The following is a 16,163-nucleotide window of genomic DNA, read 5'->3' on the forward strand; positions in this document are numbered from 1 at the left end:
CTTCACCTTCTAGAGGCTGCCTGCTCTTGTTGGCTCATGTTCCCTTCCTCCCCTCTCTCCAACCTCCTTCTCTCATCACGTCTCCTACTTCCTGTTCACCCTCTTGTCTCCTTGTAAGACCCGCTATGATTACATTTAGGGGATAGCTGTCTTTTTAAATACAGTTTGCCACCCTAGGTTTGAATCCTGCTCTGCCATTTACTGCCCGTGTGACCTTCGGAAACTTACTTTACCTCTCGGTGCCTTTGTTTCCCCATCTGTAAAATGGAGATCACTCCCCCTAGAGCTGACATGAGGCTTAAATGAGTTAACATGTGTGCAATACTTAGAACATTTCAAAAAAATTTTTTTAATGTTTATTTATTTTTGAGAGGGAGAGACAGAGCATGAGCAGGGGAGGGGCAGAGAGAGAGGGAGACACAGAATCCGAAGCAGGCTCCAGGCTATGAGCTGTCAGCACAGAGCCCAAGGTGGGGCTTGAACTCAGAGACCATGAGATCATGACCTGAGCTGAAGTTGGACGCTCAACTAACTGAGCCACCCAGGCGCCCCAGGAACATTTCATATTATGGGGGTGCCTGGGTGGCTCAGTTGGTTGAGTGTTTGATTCTGGATTTCGGCTCAGGTCATGATCGTAGGGTTGTGGGATCAAGTCCTGTGTCGGGCTCCTCGCTGAGTGTGAAGTCTGCTTAGGATTCATTCTCTCTCTCTCTCTCTCTGTCTCTCTCTCTCTCTCTGTCTCTGTCTCTCTTCCCCCACCTTCTGCACCTCTCCCGCACTCATGCACTCTCTCTCTCTCTCTAAAAAGAGAAAAAGAACATTTCATATTAGGTAATATATGTATATTTGAAAATGAAAGTTTATACTAGTTTCCGTAGGCAGTGGGGAGTTGTGGAAGATCTTAGAATAAAAGGGTGTCACGGTGCGAAGCCTGCTGGGGTGTTTTACACTAGCAATCCTTCTTCCCTCAGAGTCTGCTCTGCATTCTGAAATGACGTCCAGGCTGAAGAGCTACGAATTCCGTGGGAACCATTTTCAGGTGACGCGGGGGGACTATGCACCTATCCTCCAGAAGGTGGTGGAGCACCTGGAGAGAGCCAAGGTAGGGCTGGCTGGGGGCTGAGGCGTGCAAGCTCCAGATCCCTCTGGGCATCAGAGATAAGTCAGGACAAGTGGGTGGCCTGAGACTGACCGACCCTTGCTCCCCCCCAGGCATATGCAGCCAACAGCCGGCAGGAACAGATGCTGGCTCAGTACATAGAGAGTTTCACCCAGGGCTCCATCGAGGCCCACAAGAGGGGCTCCCGCTTCTGGATACAGGACAAAGGCCCCATCGTAGAGAGGTGAGGCACGAGCCTTCACCCGGCTGCCCCCCTCCTGCCTGCCCCTTTTCTATCTCTGCCCTTTTCTCCCCCAGTTACATCGGGTTCATCGAGAGCTACCGAGACCCCTTTGGTTCCCGTGGAGAGTTTGAAGGTAACTTCTGGGAGAAGGGGGTCAGCTTACAAACCCTTATCCCATGTCCCCTGAGAGTTCTCCCCTCCCCCCTTGGCAGTAATAACAACAATAATCAGAACCAGTGTTGATGATTTACCACGTAGCCCTTAACTGTAGTAGCTCCTTTGGACATCATCGTCCCATGAGAATTGCTATCCTCACTGTACAGAGGTGGTTACAGAGGTTGGTGAGTGGCTAAGCCTGGAACCTCGGCTCTGAGCCACTTTGCTGTTCTGCCTTTGCTGTCTGGTCCAGAGCCCAGCCTTGCCACTCACCGACTGTGTGACCTCCCCAGCTGTGTAAACCCAGAGATGAGCATCCCTCACTCCCTTTCAGGTGTCGTGGGAAGTGAGGTATTCTATGTAGGCTGTCAATGCAATGCCAGGCACATGAAAGGTGCTGGGTGAGTGGGAGCATAATTAACATCATGATTGTGAACTTGACTTGGCTGCTGTCATCCCAGGGCAGGTGGGAAGCTGCCTTAGCCTCCATGTCTATGCCCATATCCCCAGGCATCCAGCCTGAGGATTTAAACTTCTGTGCCAAGCCTTATCCTCCCCAGCGCCTGGAGATAGAGTCTGAAGCATCCAGCTGCTAGAAGCCAGAGAGATTAGCCTGGGAGGAGAGAGGAAAGCCCCAACAGCCCCTGGGGGCAGCTTAGATCTGAGCTCATAGATGCAGGCCGAGGGGGCAGGTGATGCAGGTCCCAGAGGGGAGGACAGGTGTGTGCACCTGCAGCTTCTGTGCCTGGGTCCTGATTCTCCAGGCCTCTCTCAGGGTCAAGACCCCAGAATCTCCTAAGCAGCCTTGATCTCAGAGGCTCCCCTTTTTACCCCAGTTCATTGTGATTATTAGAAAACTAGTCCATGTTCGTGGTCACAAATTTTGAAAGTAGAGGAAAAAAAATCATCTGTGATTGCACCCACCTCAAGGTTAAAATTGGGAATGTACATTGTGATTTTCATTTTTATATAGAGCTGTAAATGTTTCAAAATGTGTGTGGGGGATTTAAAAATCCATGTTGGTTGTAAGTAATTGGAACAATACCTAAGTATGTAGGATACAGTGTGAAATTTCTCCCCTGTGACACTCCTCTCCAGAGGTCATCACTGTTCACAGTTCACTATAGGTCTTTCCAGAGCTTTGTTTAAGCGCGCGCGCGCACACACACACACACACACACACACGCAACTTTTAATTTGTCCAGGTAAATGAGGTCATGCTGTATATATTGTTCTGCCACTTGCTTTTTTTACTGAATGTTTTGGATATCTTTTCAAATCAGTATGTATCGACCTACCATGTTCTTTTTATCTTTTTTATTTTTATTTTTTATTATTAAAAAAATTTTTTTAATGTTTATTTCTTTTTGAGAGAGAGAAAGACAGAGTGCAAGCAGGGGAGGGGCAGAGAGAGAGAGAGAGAGGAGAGAGAGAGAGACACAGAATCCGAAGCAGGCTCCAGGCTCCAAGCTGTCAGCACAGAGCCTGACTCGGGGCTCAAACTCATGAACCGTGATGTCATGATCTGAGCCAAAGTTGGATGCTCAACTGACTGAGCCACTCAGGCGCCCCAATATTCTTTTCACTTTTACTTATTTATTTTTTTAAGTAGGCTCCACACCCAACGTGGATCTTGAACTCACGACCCAAAGATCAAGAGTCACATGCTCTACCAACTGAGCCAGCCAGGCTCCCCCCATGTTCTTTTCAGTAGCTGCATAATATTATAATTTCCCATGACATTCAATATTGTGCTACATGTCTAACAGTTACATGGTGTGCCATCATATAGCCGCCCCCTAATTTATTTAACCAGTCCCTGAGATTGCTTTTTCTTCTTTGCTATTTTATTATATTTTTTTAAAATTTTTTAGCTTTTATTTATTTTTGAGAGACAGAGAGAGACAGAGCATGAATGGGGGAAGAGCAGAGAGAGAAGGAGACACAGAATCCGAAGCAGGCTCCAGGCTCTGAGCTGTCTGCACAGACCCCGATGCGGGGCTTGAACCCACGAACCCGTGAGATCATGACCCAAGCTGAAGTCAGACGCCTCACTGACTGAGCCACCCAGGTTCCCCTCTTTGTTATTTTAATCATCCCAGCTTCCTGGCCTGGTGTCAATTCCACCTGACAGAGTGGCTCCAGACAGGGAGGCTTCGTCCAGTCTAACCCTTGGCCAAGTTAATCCATTCTTTGCAAGAGCCTGACCAGGCAGTAGTCTAGGCCAGTCCTTTCCAAGGTATAGGTCATGCAGGGTTAACACGAATTACACCATGAAGGGTTCAGTGCTAAGCAGCAAGGGGTCTTGCCTACAGGACTCTTCAGTACCTCTAATATGCAAACGTACATTAGGAATCTCTAAGAAGTTAGTGATAGAGCATATAGTGGTATCCAAACTTATTTAACCAGGAAGCTCTTTCTTTATGAAGGCCTTTATAGAAACAGCATTTTATGGAGTACAACTTTAGAAACTGTGCTTTAAGCTGGGAACTCCTAGCTTAAAGACTCCTTTTTAAATCTAAAAGGATCAGCCCCAGCCCTCCTGCATAGCAGCCTCACCGTGCAAGTCAGATGCTCTAGCCATGCAGGACAGCTCAGTTTCTCCAAAAAGAAGAGCATCTTTTTTGTTCACGCAGTCCCTTCCACTGGGAATCCGATCCTTTACCCACCGCCCCCTATGTGCTCCCCGCGATCTCCTTTAAGATCCATCTCAGGTGTTACCCACTGAAGCCTTCTCCTTACAGCCCACCCACCCCAGTGACCTCCACGAAGGCAGGGCCAGGCCTGGGTCACTGTTCTCCCCACTGACCGGCAAAGGGTATTGCACACAGCAGGCATTCAATACGTGCGTGATGGCTGGAAGTGGGGTATAGGATCCCTCCCAAGCCCTGCCAGCCCACAGCCCCCCTCCTTCCCTGCAGGCTTTGTGGCCATGGTGAACAAGGCCATGAGTGCCAAGTTTGAGTGTCTGGTGGCAAGCGCAGAACAGCTGCTGAAGGAGCTACCCTGGCCCCCGGCCTTCGAGAAGGACAAGTTCCTCAGCCCCGACTTCACCTCCCTGGATGTTCTCACCTTCTCTGGCTCTGGCATCCCTGCTGGCATCAACATCCCCAACTGTGAGCTTCCTCAGGCCCCTGAAGCCATCACGGTATCCCCCCTGAGCCTCCAGGGTCACCCCTCCCCCTCACACACTCACCCTGGCCACATGCTGCCCTAATCAGTTCTCCATCGCAGCCTGGTCCCCTTGTCTCGACTCCTTGTCTGTGGCCTTGATTTTTGCCCCTCTCCCGGTTCCCTCCCCGCCTTCTCCAGATGACGACCTAAGGCAGACGGAAGGCTTTAAGAACGTGTCACTGGGGAACGTGCTGGCTGTGGCCTACGCTACACAGCGGGAGAAGCTTACCTTCCTGGAGGAGGATGACAAGGTGGGCTCTGGCAGCCCGAGGGTCTGGGTTGGGCCTGGCCTGACCTCAGCTGACACGGGAAGGCAGAGGGGTCCTGGGCAGGGAGAGGAAAGAGCAGGGCCAACCACTTCCCAGCCTGGTGGCCCCGTGACTTGGCCTGTTTGCTCACCTGTCGAACAGTGGAGGCAATTCCTTCCTCCTGGGTTGTTGCAAGGGTGAGGTGGGCCATGCGGTGCCCTGCGCAGAGCCTGGCATAAAGTAGACGGCGGGCCCTCTGCCTGGCAGCAGGGGCATTGGTGGCTTTGCGGCTGTGGTGGGGCGGCAGACAGCGTGGGTCTCTACTTGCCTTGGCAGGACCTGTACATCCGCTGGAAGGGGCCCTCCTTTGATGTGCAGGTGGGACTGCACGAGCTGCTGGGACACGGCAGCGGCAAGCTCTTTGTGCAGGTGAGAACGCGCCTGCAGCTCCCCTCCCCCGGGATCAACTCCACCCTGGATGAGTCTGCTTCAGTCTTTGCGCTCAGGGGGTTCTGGGTTAGCTGGGGAAAATGGCCCCTTAATGAGGGGAGTCCCTATCTCTCCCTCCCCTAAGATGTCCCAGGAGCCTCAAGGGTGCAGGGCCTGCAGGACAGTCCAGCTGCGGTCTGAACAGGAAGACTTGCGAGGCTCAGGCCAGGGAAGCCTGCCCTGGGGGTGTGACTCAGATAGCCCCAGGGACAGGGAGGCTGCGAGGGGCAGTCTCTGGATGCGCCCAGTCCTGAGGCTGCAGCATGGTCTGTCTTTGTTCTACTTACTGTTCCCTGGAGCCTGTACCTCTCCAGGTATTACGGGGAGTCACTTCTCCCCAGGGCAGCCCCTTCCTGCCAGCTGGCCAGAATGGCTGGAGCCCCTTTGACAACCACTCAGGGAGTATGGAGAAGACAGACAGCCGTTCTGCCAGGCTGAGAAGAGCCCATCCTGGACTGCTAGCATGGAACTGCACAAATGAGATGACCAGAGGCGGCTGGGGCCAGGACATTGGAGGGAGCGGGGTTCTGGGTTGGGCCTGTGCCCTGTGAGTTGGGGCACCTCACTGAGTGGGGAGGGGCTGGAGGTCAGGAGGATCCAGAGAGCAGCTAGTGGGGACAGCAGCCTGGCATTGGGCCCTGTCCAGGCTTTGAAGTCACAGGGAAATGTGGATAAATGTGGCCACGCTATGTCCTTGGATAAGTCAGTTCTCCTTAGTGAGCCTCATTTGGCCCATCTGCAAAACAGGGACCCTGACTCCTACCACATGGGCTATTGTGAGGAATAAAAGCAAAGCCCTCGGGCTTGCCTGATGCAGTAGGCCCTCTGAAAATAGGTGTTATTGTTGAGATAGTGTGCACGAAGGTTATGTGCTCTGATTCCACTTTGGGGCTGAGTCTCTGAGCCTGTTTCCTCCTCTGTGGACGAGGGTGATAGGACCTCCGGGGTGGGGGGGCAGTTATGAGGAATAAACAGCTGGTGCATAAAAGACACTTGGCACACGGAGTGGATAGCTTATTTGAGGCAGAGAATCACAGGCTGTGGGCTCTTCCAGTGTGGCAGGGGGCTGGGAAGCACATAGGGGGGCAGCAGCCAAGCTTTCTGGCCCATCCACTGATACATATCTGGGGTCTGGAGATCCTGGGTCTGGGTTTTCAAGTGACTGGGGGTTCTGAGAGGGCAGCCAGTGCCATAGGACTCAGGTTTGGAGGCAGCAGCGTGCGGATGGCCCTTGAATCCCCGGGCTGAAGTCCTGGGCTGGGGCAGAGACAGCTTTCCCTCATTGCCTCCTGTCATGACCCTTCTGCAGGATGAAAAAGGAGCATTTAACTTTGACCAGGAAACAGTGATCAACCCAGAGACGGGGGAGCAGGTGAGGGCGGCCTCGGTGGAGCCCCAGGGTGCTGGGCTGGGCATGGCTGGGGGAGCAGCTGCCCCTAAGCCTGCTTCCTGGGCCTCCTCTCCCAGATTCAGAGCTGGTACCGGAGCGGGGAGACCTGGGACAGCAAGTTCAGCACCATCGCCTCTAGCTATGAAGAATGCCGGGCTGAAAGTGTGGGCCTCTACCTCTGCCTCAACCCCCAAGTGCTAGAGTATGAGCACCAGGCATGGGGGGTGGGCCTGCTGTGTAGACGGAGGGTGTGCTGGCCGAGGGGTGGGTCAAAACCCAGGCAGCCTCTGACTGGCCCTGCCACCACCCTGTCCCTCCACCAGGATCTTTGGCTTTGAGGGGGCTGATGCGGAAGATGTGATCTATGTGAACTGGCTCAACATGGTTCGGGCCGGGCTGCTCGCTCTGGAGTTCTACACCCCTGAGGTGTCTAGCTGGAGACAGGTAAGGACCAAGGTCAGGATTCTAGGTGTAGGGATTGGACAACCATATCTACCTACAAGGTACATGAACTGGGTTTAATCCCAGACTCTACTGCCTGTGGTCGGGGGTGGGGAGGGGGGTGGGGCGGGTAAGTCACACTGCTGTGAGCCTCAGTGTCCCTGTCTGTGCAATGGGAGTAATAATCCCCCTGCCCCCTTCTGATGGCAAATCAGATGAGGTGATTTTACTATGACTGCTAATAGTTGACTTGTGTAGGACTTACTCCGTGCCACACACGTTTCTAAGCACTTTACCTGAATTGACTTATTTGTTCCCAGTGTCAACCCCAGGAGGTAGGTGTGTTATTACTCTCATTGTAGACATGAGCCAATGGGGGCACAAAGAGATTAAGTAACTTGTTGGTAAGTAGCAGAGCCAGGATTCAAATCCAAGCGGTCTGCCTCCAGAGCTTTAGGCTAGACCGGTCAGTTATGAGATGTGTTTCGGAAATAAGGTAAGCAGTAGGGACGTTTTTGAAAGTTATACAAGTATGTTCTAAGGAGGCGATCTTATGTCATCAAAAGAGCACACGTTGTAGAGTCAGGAAACTTAGGTGTAAGTCCTTGCTCTCTGTAACAGCTGTGTGATCCTCAGCAAGTCAGTTCACCTCTCTGGGCCTCTGTTTTGTCATCTGTAAACTGGGGATCCTGATGCTCACTTGGTCCCACTGTTGAATGCAAACAAGATGTGGAGGAGAAGGTGCTTGGTGACCTGGACTGCGCGGGACCCCCGGAGACATCTGCTATCATCAGGGTGGGGTTCGGAGCAGAGAAAGGCATAGGGGTTGGTAAAGGGGAGCACAGGGCTCACCGTTCTGCCTGGGAATGGCCTTCCTATTTCCCAGGAAAGCCTGTCTTCCCTTGTGAGCAGAGAAGGGAGGAAGCATTTAAGGCAGAAAAAGGCCCACGGAATGAGGGAGAATACAATGGTAAGAATTAGTTGACAGTTAACGAGCACATGCTGTATGTTAGGCCCAAGCTCTTGATATGTCTTCCATCAGGGTTGCAAATGATTCCTTTCTTCTTGGCTCTGGCAGGCCCACATGCAGGCCCGGTTTGTGATCCTGAGGGTCTTGCTGGAGGCTGGCGAGGGACTCGTTACTGTCACTCCCACCACAGGCACTGATGGGCGGCCAGATGCCCGGGTCCGCCTCGACCGCAACAAGATCCGGTCTGTGGGCAAGCCTGCCCTGGAGCGGTTCCTCAGGAGACTTCAGGTAAGCAGGGGCCTCTTGCCCTCCAGACTTGCTCTCCAGCACCACCTTGTAGCCTTCCGATCATCCGTTTATTTATTAATTTATTTTTATTTATTTATTCAGTCATTCGACAAGTCTGTATACCGAGTGTTACCACGTGCCAGGCACAGAGATGAAGGGAAGGCTTACTACCGAGAAGGGAAACAATAAACATGTGAACAATTAGTGAATGAGATCGTTTCAAATCACGAAAAGACCTGCACAGGCAGTAAAACTTGGTGATGTGATAGCAAGCGAGATTGGAGGGGAAAGGGATGCAGAGCCCCCTTAGCCTGGGTGGTCAAGGAAGGCTTCTTGGAGGAGATGGTATTTAAGCTGGAACTTGAGTGGCAAGGAGGAACCTTGGCTGCGAGAAGATGTGAGAGCAGAAGAAACAGGAAGCACAACGTCTGGTTTGGGGATTGGAACGAGCTTCGTGGGTTGAGGGACAGGAGGAGGCCTGGAGCTTAGTAGGTAAAGGACAGTGGTCAACGTGGCCCTGGCTGCTCTCCCATGTCGAGATGCTTAGAGCCGGGACCTTTGGGGGTTCTGGTGTCAGTATTAACCAGCTGTGTGATTGGGGCAACATACTCTGCCTTGCTGGGCACCACTTTCCTCATGTGTTAAATGGGATACATTCCCTGCCTCACCTGGCAGGAATCACATGAAACGACATACTGAGATAAAATGTCGTGTTCTCCAAGCCAGTGTGGCGTTAGGTGTGGTCCATGGATCACCAGCATCAGCATCACCCAGGAGCAGGCTACAAATGCAGATTCTTGGGCACCACCCCAGACCTGATTCAGAAGTTGTGAGAGCAGGGTCCGGGAATATGCATGTTTACCTGCCTGCTAGGTGAGTCTGACACTCAGCAAAGTTTAAGAGCCACTGAAGGCTCGCTCTTCATGGTGCAGTGACTTCCATTGGAGCGGGGTCCTGCCGGCTTTTTCAACCAGTAGAAGGCCCAGCTTTTCAATTCAGCAAATACCTCTGTGTTTATACTCCTGCCTATTTCCAGAAAGGCATTTTTTTTCTTTTTTTTTTTTTTAAAACAATGATGTATTATTTTTTTTTAAATTTTTTTTTTTAACGTTTATTTATTTTGAGACAGAGAGAGACAGAGCATGAACGGGGGAGGGTCAGAGTGAGGGAGACACAGAATCCGAAACAGGCTCCAGGCTCTGAGCTGTCAGCACCGAGCCCGACGCGGGGCTCGAACTCACAGACCGCGAGATCATGACCTGAGCCGAAGTCGGCCGTCCAACCGACTGGGCCACCCAAGCGCCCCAAGAAAGGCATTTTTTTAAATAAAAGATATTTGGCCGTTAAAGTAAAATTAGAAATTAAACATCAGTAGATGCAAAATGCAATATGATGTCTTAGATTCTGGAATAGAAGAAGGCCATTAATGGGACAACTAGTGAAATCTAAATTAGGTCTAGAGTTTAGTTGTTAGTAATGTACCAGTTTTGTACAATGTTAACAACAGGAGACGCTGGGCAAGGGGCATATGAGAACTCTTTGTTTTATCTTTGCAGCTTTTCTGCATATCTGAATTATTCCAAAATAGTTTGTTAATAGTAATAACAACAACAAGTCACTAGGTGAAGGAGTCAAATCTCCCAAATCCTAGGCCAATATTGAACTGCGACTGAGTATTGAACAAGCGCCAAGTGTTCCGTTCTAGGGACTGAACCAGTTCAGTCTCTGTATAAGAGGAATCATTCAGCAGGATGGACAGTGACCTCAGCAATAGTTTTACAGAAGAAACAGAATATGGAAGCATTTCTGGTGTGGCTCTTTGTTTTATTAGCCCCTTAGTAAAAGCCAAGAGCACAGCAAGGAGACCGCAAGCAGGAAGATGAAGGCATTTCCGTAAGGAGAGGCTTCAGCCGGGGTCACACACACAGTCCGTTTTGGCCCACCGTGTATTGTGAAAATTGGCAAGGTTGGGTATAAATCTGTATTTCTATCTTCTTGGAAGGACTGGCATTAATAGGCTCAAGTCCCATGTGAACAAGAGGCTGAAACTAAGCAGGAGCCACCATATTTGGACATCTGGGCATGGCAGGACTCTCCAGTTTGCCAGGTCTACTCCCTACTACCTATACCTGCCTTAGTCAGGTTTATGAAACCATCTGCCTCCCACTGGCATCCGTGTTACCAGCTCTCTGGTTTAAGCTCATGGGGTCTGACATGTCAGCTCGGTGAATGTGTGTTCAGTACTTCCGTGTGCTCAGTACTGTTGGGAAGACAGAAAGACAAGATGTTCTCTTTAACTGATCCCTCAGAGGTCCCCGTTGGTTTTCTTTACTAGAGCTAATAACCTTGTAACCCTGGGTCTAAGAGGAAGAGGCTTACCTGGTGGGAGCCCTAGCAGGAGTCCTACTTTGCCACCTGCAGATTGGCAGAAGTAAGGATCAGGCCCACAAAACGTCAGATACTTGGAAAAAAGTCACATGGAACGCCCAGAAATAAACTATCCAGCCAATGAAACTAAAAATAGGCAGGTTAAACAAGTTTTAGATTCAGCTAAAGATAAAAGAAAATATACAGCAGGTAGCACAAAGATAGAAATTTTAAAAGAGGGGCGTCTTGGTGGCTCAACTAGTTGAGCATCCAACTCTTGGTTTCAGCTCAGGTCATCTCACAGTTCGTTTTTGGGCTCTGCACTGAGCATGGCGCCTGCTTGAGATTCTCTCTCTCTTCCCCCTGTCTCTCTCTCCTGCTCTGCTCTCTTTCTAAACACACACACACACACACACACACACACACAAAACTTAAAGGAAAAAAAAAGAAAATTTAGAAGAGAAGTGGAGAGTCATGGGAGACAATGTGAAAAGGTCTAAGGAAGTAAACTGAAACTTTAAGAGGAAAGGAGAGAGAGAGGGAGGGGGAAGACATATTAGAAGAGATAATGGCTGAGAATTTCCTAGAACTGAGTAAAGACCCAATTCATAAGTCCATCAAGTTTTAGAATTCAGGGAGGAGAAGGAAATACATAGAAAATAGAAGGGGAAAAATCACAAATATAAGAGCAGACACAAAGGAGCTGAAGTACAACTATGGAGAAGACCAACAAGTCCAAAGTTGATTATTTGAAAAGATAATAAAATCGACAAACATTTGACAAGGTTTGTCAAGAAAAAGAGCGAAGACACAAATAAAAGTAGAAACTTAAAGGGCACATAAGTACAAATATATCAGAAACTTACGTCAATAAAATTCACAACTTTGTTGAAGTGGACAAATTCTTAGACAAATAAAACATACTGAAGTCCACTCGTGAGTAGATGACTCGAATGGTCCTTCAGCCATTATAAAAATCAAATCAGTGATCTAAAGTCTTCATACAAAAAATACTAAGAGTTTTATAGGTGAATCCTTCAGACTATTCAAGTAACAGGTGGTATCAATCTTACATAAACTCTTCCAGATAATGGAAAAAGAGAGAATGTTCTCCACCTCATTTTATAATGCTAGTTTGACCTGGATACCAAAGTCAAAGATAGTTCCAAAAAGGAAAATGTAAATACCAAAATTCTAAACAAGATCCTAGCATACCAAGTCTAGAAAATACCAACTTGGATTTATCCCAGAAATGCAAGGTTTATTTAGCATTAGAAAATACATTTATGAAAATCGCATATTAACAAATTAAAAGAGAAAAACCACAATCATCTCAATAAATTTAGAAAAAGCTCTTAAAGACCCTTTATATCCATTTATGATTAAAAAAAAAAACTCTTTAAAAACTCAAGAGTTTAGGGGCATCTGGATGGCTTGGTTGAGTGTCCGACTTTGGCTCAGGTCATGATCCCACAGTTTGTGAGTTCAAGCCCCGCATCGGGCTCCGTGCTGACAGCTCAGAGCCTGGAGCCTGCTTCAGATTCCATGTCTCCCTCTCTCTGCCCCTTCCCCGCTCATGCTCTGTCTCTCTCTGTCTCTCAAAAATGAATAAACATTTAAGAAAAAAAAATTTAAAAACCCCAAAACTCAAGAGTTGGAAAGAATTTTCTTAACTGGTAAAGAATGTTTCAAAAAATGAAAATAGATGTCAACTGTTGAAACACTACAACACTCCTTTTAAAATCAGAAAGAAGACCAAAATAAAATAAAATAAAAATTAGAAAGAAGACAAAAATGCTCTCTATTTTCACTTCTGATCAACAATTTACTGAAGGTCTTAGGTTTTGGAAGGAAACGAGAAGAAAAATGTAAAGTTTAGGCATTCAAGAGGAAAAAACAAAACTCTTCGTGTTGCAAATTAGATGACTAGGCAAGCCAAACAAATCTACAAATTGTTGAAATTAATAAAGAGTTTCACAGGGTTGAATAAAGTCCCAAGAGGGTTTTTCATGGAACTTGACAAGCTGATTGCAAAACTTAGATGGAAGCATAAATGATCGTGATGAAGAGCCAAGGCAGTCCTAAAGCAAAACCGGTTGGGGGACTCATTCCATCAGATACCAAAATTTATTCTAAGATTATTAAGTTCAGTATAGCCCTGGGGCAGGAATAGACAAACTGACCAGTGGAATGAACCAAGAACCAGGCATTGACTCTCGTAGATGATAGAAGGGACATGGTAGGCCACTGGAGAAGGGAGGGACCATTTAATAAGTCATGCTGAGACAACAGGTTCTCCTTATGGAGAGCCAAACTGGATTTCTACCTTCTGCAATACATAGTCAACACCACGAGATTAAAGTCTTACATAGGAAAGGCAAACTTTTAAACTGGGAGAAGAATATCTTTATGACCTCATAGTGAAGGAGAATTTCTCTAAGCACAAGAAGCACCAGCTATCAGGGAAAAGATCAGTCCTTTTAACTACATTCAAAATAGCTTTGGGATGCCTGGGTGGCCCAGTTGGTTAAGTGTCTGACTCTTGGTTTCGGCTCAAGTCGTGATCTCACAGTTAGTGGGTCAGGCTCCACACAGATAGTGCAGAGCCTGCTTGGGATTCTGTCTCACCCTTTCTCTCTGCCCCTCCCCACCTGAAAATAAATAAATAAAAACTTTAAAAAGTAATTGGCTTTTATTGGAGAACCTGGCTGGCTAAGTCAGTGGAGGGTGAGGCTGTTGATCTCAGTATTGTAAATTCAAGCACCATGTTGGGTGTAGAGATTATTTTAAAAAATAAAACCTCTAGGGGCTCCTGGGTGGCTCAGTATGTTAAAAGTCTGACTTTTGATTTCAGCTCAGGTCATGATCTCACAGTTCATGGGGTCAAGTCCCACTGTCTACACAGAGCCTGCTTAGGATTCTCTGTCTCCCTCTCTATGCCCTTCCACTGCATGCATGTGCTCTGTCTCTCTCTCAAAATAAATGAATAAACATTTAAAAGTTAAAAAATAAGACAAATTTAAATTAAAAATTAAATCTTTAAGATTAAACTAAAAATACAAATAAAAGGGACACCTGGATGGCTTAGTCGGTTGAGTGTCCAATTTTGGCTCAGGTCAATCTCGCAATTTGTGGGTTCAAACCCTGTGTCGGGCTCTGTTCCGACAGCTCAGGGCTTGGAGCCTGCTTTGGATTCTGTGTCTCCCTCTCTCTCTCTGCCTCTTCCCTGCTCACATTCTGTCTCTCTCTCTCAAAAATAAATAAACATTAAAAAATTAAAAAAAAAAAACAAAAATAGCTTTTACTCATCAAAAGTTACCATAAATAATGTGAGAAGATGAATCTTAAACTAAGATAGGGTATTTACCACATATGTATTAACAAAAGGTTAGTATTTAAATAAAGAACTTAAAAAAAAAAAAAGGTGAAGAAAGGACAACCCAACACAAAAATAAGCAAAACTCATGAACTGGAGAGGAAAATGAATGATACATCAACTTATGGGAAGACGTTCAACCTCTTGAGCAATCAGGAAAGCACAGCTTAACCCACATGAGGTTTATACCACTAGCTTGGCAAAAATGAAGAACTGCCAACACCAGCTGGGTATACCAGGTGGTCAGGACTGCCAGCCACTGTTTCTGGGAGCATCGCCTGGTCCAACAACTTTGGAGAACAAGGTGGGCTCATCTAAGATTGAGCATTCCCCTGACCTCTAGACAAATGATTCTCCTAGAGAAACCTGCATCTGTTCATTCTGTTCAGGAGGAGATACAAAGGGTGTCAACAGCGGTGCCAAATGGCAAACAGCACAAGCTGCCCATCAGCACGGGAAGAGATTATATTGTTTGTGTTTATAAGTGGAATACTGGACAGCAGTGAGATGGGTGAACTATAGCTACAGATGAATCTCAGACATAAATTGAGCAGAAAAAGCAAATCATAGGACATAAGCCAAAGTTAAAATAATATGGTTGAGAGCAGAATTTAGGGAACACAGGGAAACGATAAGCACAGAATCGGGGACTATATCCTCAGACAGGAAGCCCCAGGAGGCAGTCAAGAAGGGAGCTAACTTGGGGTGCCTGGCTGGCTCAGTCGGGTAGAGCATGTGACTCTTGATGGCATAAGTTAGCCCCATGCTGGGCATAGAGCCTACTTAATTTTTAAAAATTGGGGGCATCTGAGTGGCTTAGTCAGTTGGGTGTCCAACTTCAGCTTAGGTCATGATCTTGCGGTTTGTGGGTTTGAGCCCTGCATCAGGCTCCATGCTGACAGCTTAGAGCCTGGAGCCTGCTTCGGATTCTGTGTCTCTCTTTCTGTGACCCTCCCCTGCTCATGCCCTGTCTCTTCTCTCTCTCAAAAATAAATAAACATAAAAAAAAAATTTTTTTTTTTTTGGTGTGGGGGCACCTGCGTCAGTTAAATGTCTGACTCTTGATTTCAGCTCAGGTCATGATCTTATGGTTCATGAGTTTGAGCCTCACATCAGGTTCCATGCTGATGGTGCAGAGCCTGCTTGGGATTCTCTCTTTCTCCCTCTCTCTCTGTCCCTCCCCTGCTCATGTGCATGCTCTCTCTCTCGCTCTCTCAAAAATAAATACTTTTTTAAAAATTTAATTTTTTTAAAAAAAGGAAGGAGCTAAGTCAAGCTGGGTGCTGGTTGCATGGGTGTCTTATTATTTTTTATAACCTATGTATTACATTGTTTATGACCCATATGTTATAACCTAATATATATACTATATATTTTGTGTATGTGAAATAAAAAAAAAAAAGTGATGGTAATGCTTTCTCTGTCCACAGCTCAAATGAGACAACCAAATGAGAAATACTCGCTTCACTTTACTGGGCACTTACTATGAGCTAAGCCCTTGATCTACATTTCTCACATATTCAGCACAGTAACACCACGAGAGAGCAGATACTGTCCGGGGCTGGGCACAGTTGGCTGCAGCCCCTGGCAAAGCCCCATGGATGCAGGGGAGGTGCCTGTCATAGGTACTGACTCTTCCTGCCTTCCCACAGGTGTTGAAGTCCACGGGAGATGTGGCCGGAGGCCGGGCCCTGTATGAGGGGTACGCAGCGGTCACTGATGCACCCCCTGAGTGCTTCCTCACCCTCAGGGATACTGTGCTGCTCCGCAAGGAATCTCGGAAGCTCATCGTTCAGCCCAACACTCGTCTTGAAGGTAACAGACTGCTGAGCCTCCTTTGATGGGGGGCCATTCAGGGCCCCATGAGAAATGAGGCCTGGAACCAATCCCTGGGCTCAGGCTACCTGAAGTGACTCCTGCC

At 47.8% G+C, this 16,163-nt stretch overlaps 1 protein-coding gene across 6 annotated transcripts in view; it reads left to right on the forward strand.

Annotated features, from left to right (window-relative positions):
* Positions 1 to 16,163, forward strand: part of DPP3 (dipeptidyl peptidase 3) — a 38,644-nt gene that overhangs the window by 19,086 nt on the left and 3,395 nt on the right. For all 6 annotated transcript variants that reach the window (XM_011287031.4, XM_011287033.4, XM_011287034.3 and 3 more), the window contains exons 7-17: positions 972 to 1,102; positions 1,213 to 1,343; positions 1,418 to 1,476; positions 4,421 to 4,615; positions 4,812 to 4,924; positions 5,258 to 5,350; positions 6,720 to 6,782; positions 6,878 to 7,002; positions 7,124 to 7,244; positions 8,320 to 8,499; positions 15,895 to 16,057. In XM_011287031.4, the coding sequence (XP_011285333.2) occupies positions 972 to 1,102; positions 1,213 to 1,343; positions 1,418 to 1,476; positions 4,421 to 4,615; positions 4,812 to 4,924; positions 5,258 to 5,350; positions 6,720 to 6,782; positions 6,878 to 7,002; positions 7,124 to 7,244; positions 8,320 to 8,499; positions 15,895 to 16,057 (1,374 nt within the window). The remainder of the gene's footprint in view (positions 1 to 971; positions 1,103 to 1,212; positions 1,344 to 1,417; positions 1,477 to 4,420; positions 4,616 to 4,811; positions 4,925 to 5,257; positions 5,351 to 6,719; positions 6,783 to 6,877; positions 7,003 to 7,123; positions 7,245 to 8,319; positions 8,500 to 15,894; positions 16,058 to 16,163) is intronic.

Source organism: Felis catus, chromosome D1 (assembly GCF_018350175.1).
Source record: "Felis catus isolate Fca126 chromosome D1, F.catus_Fca126_mat1.0, whole genome shotgun sequence".
In the NCBI taxonomy this organism is placed as follows: Eukaryota; Metazoa; Chordata; class Mammalia; order Carnivora; family Felidae; genus Felis; species Felis catus.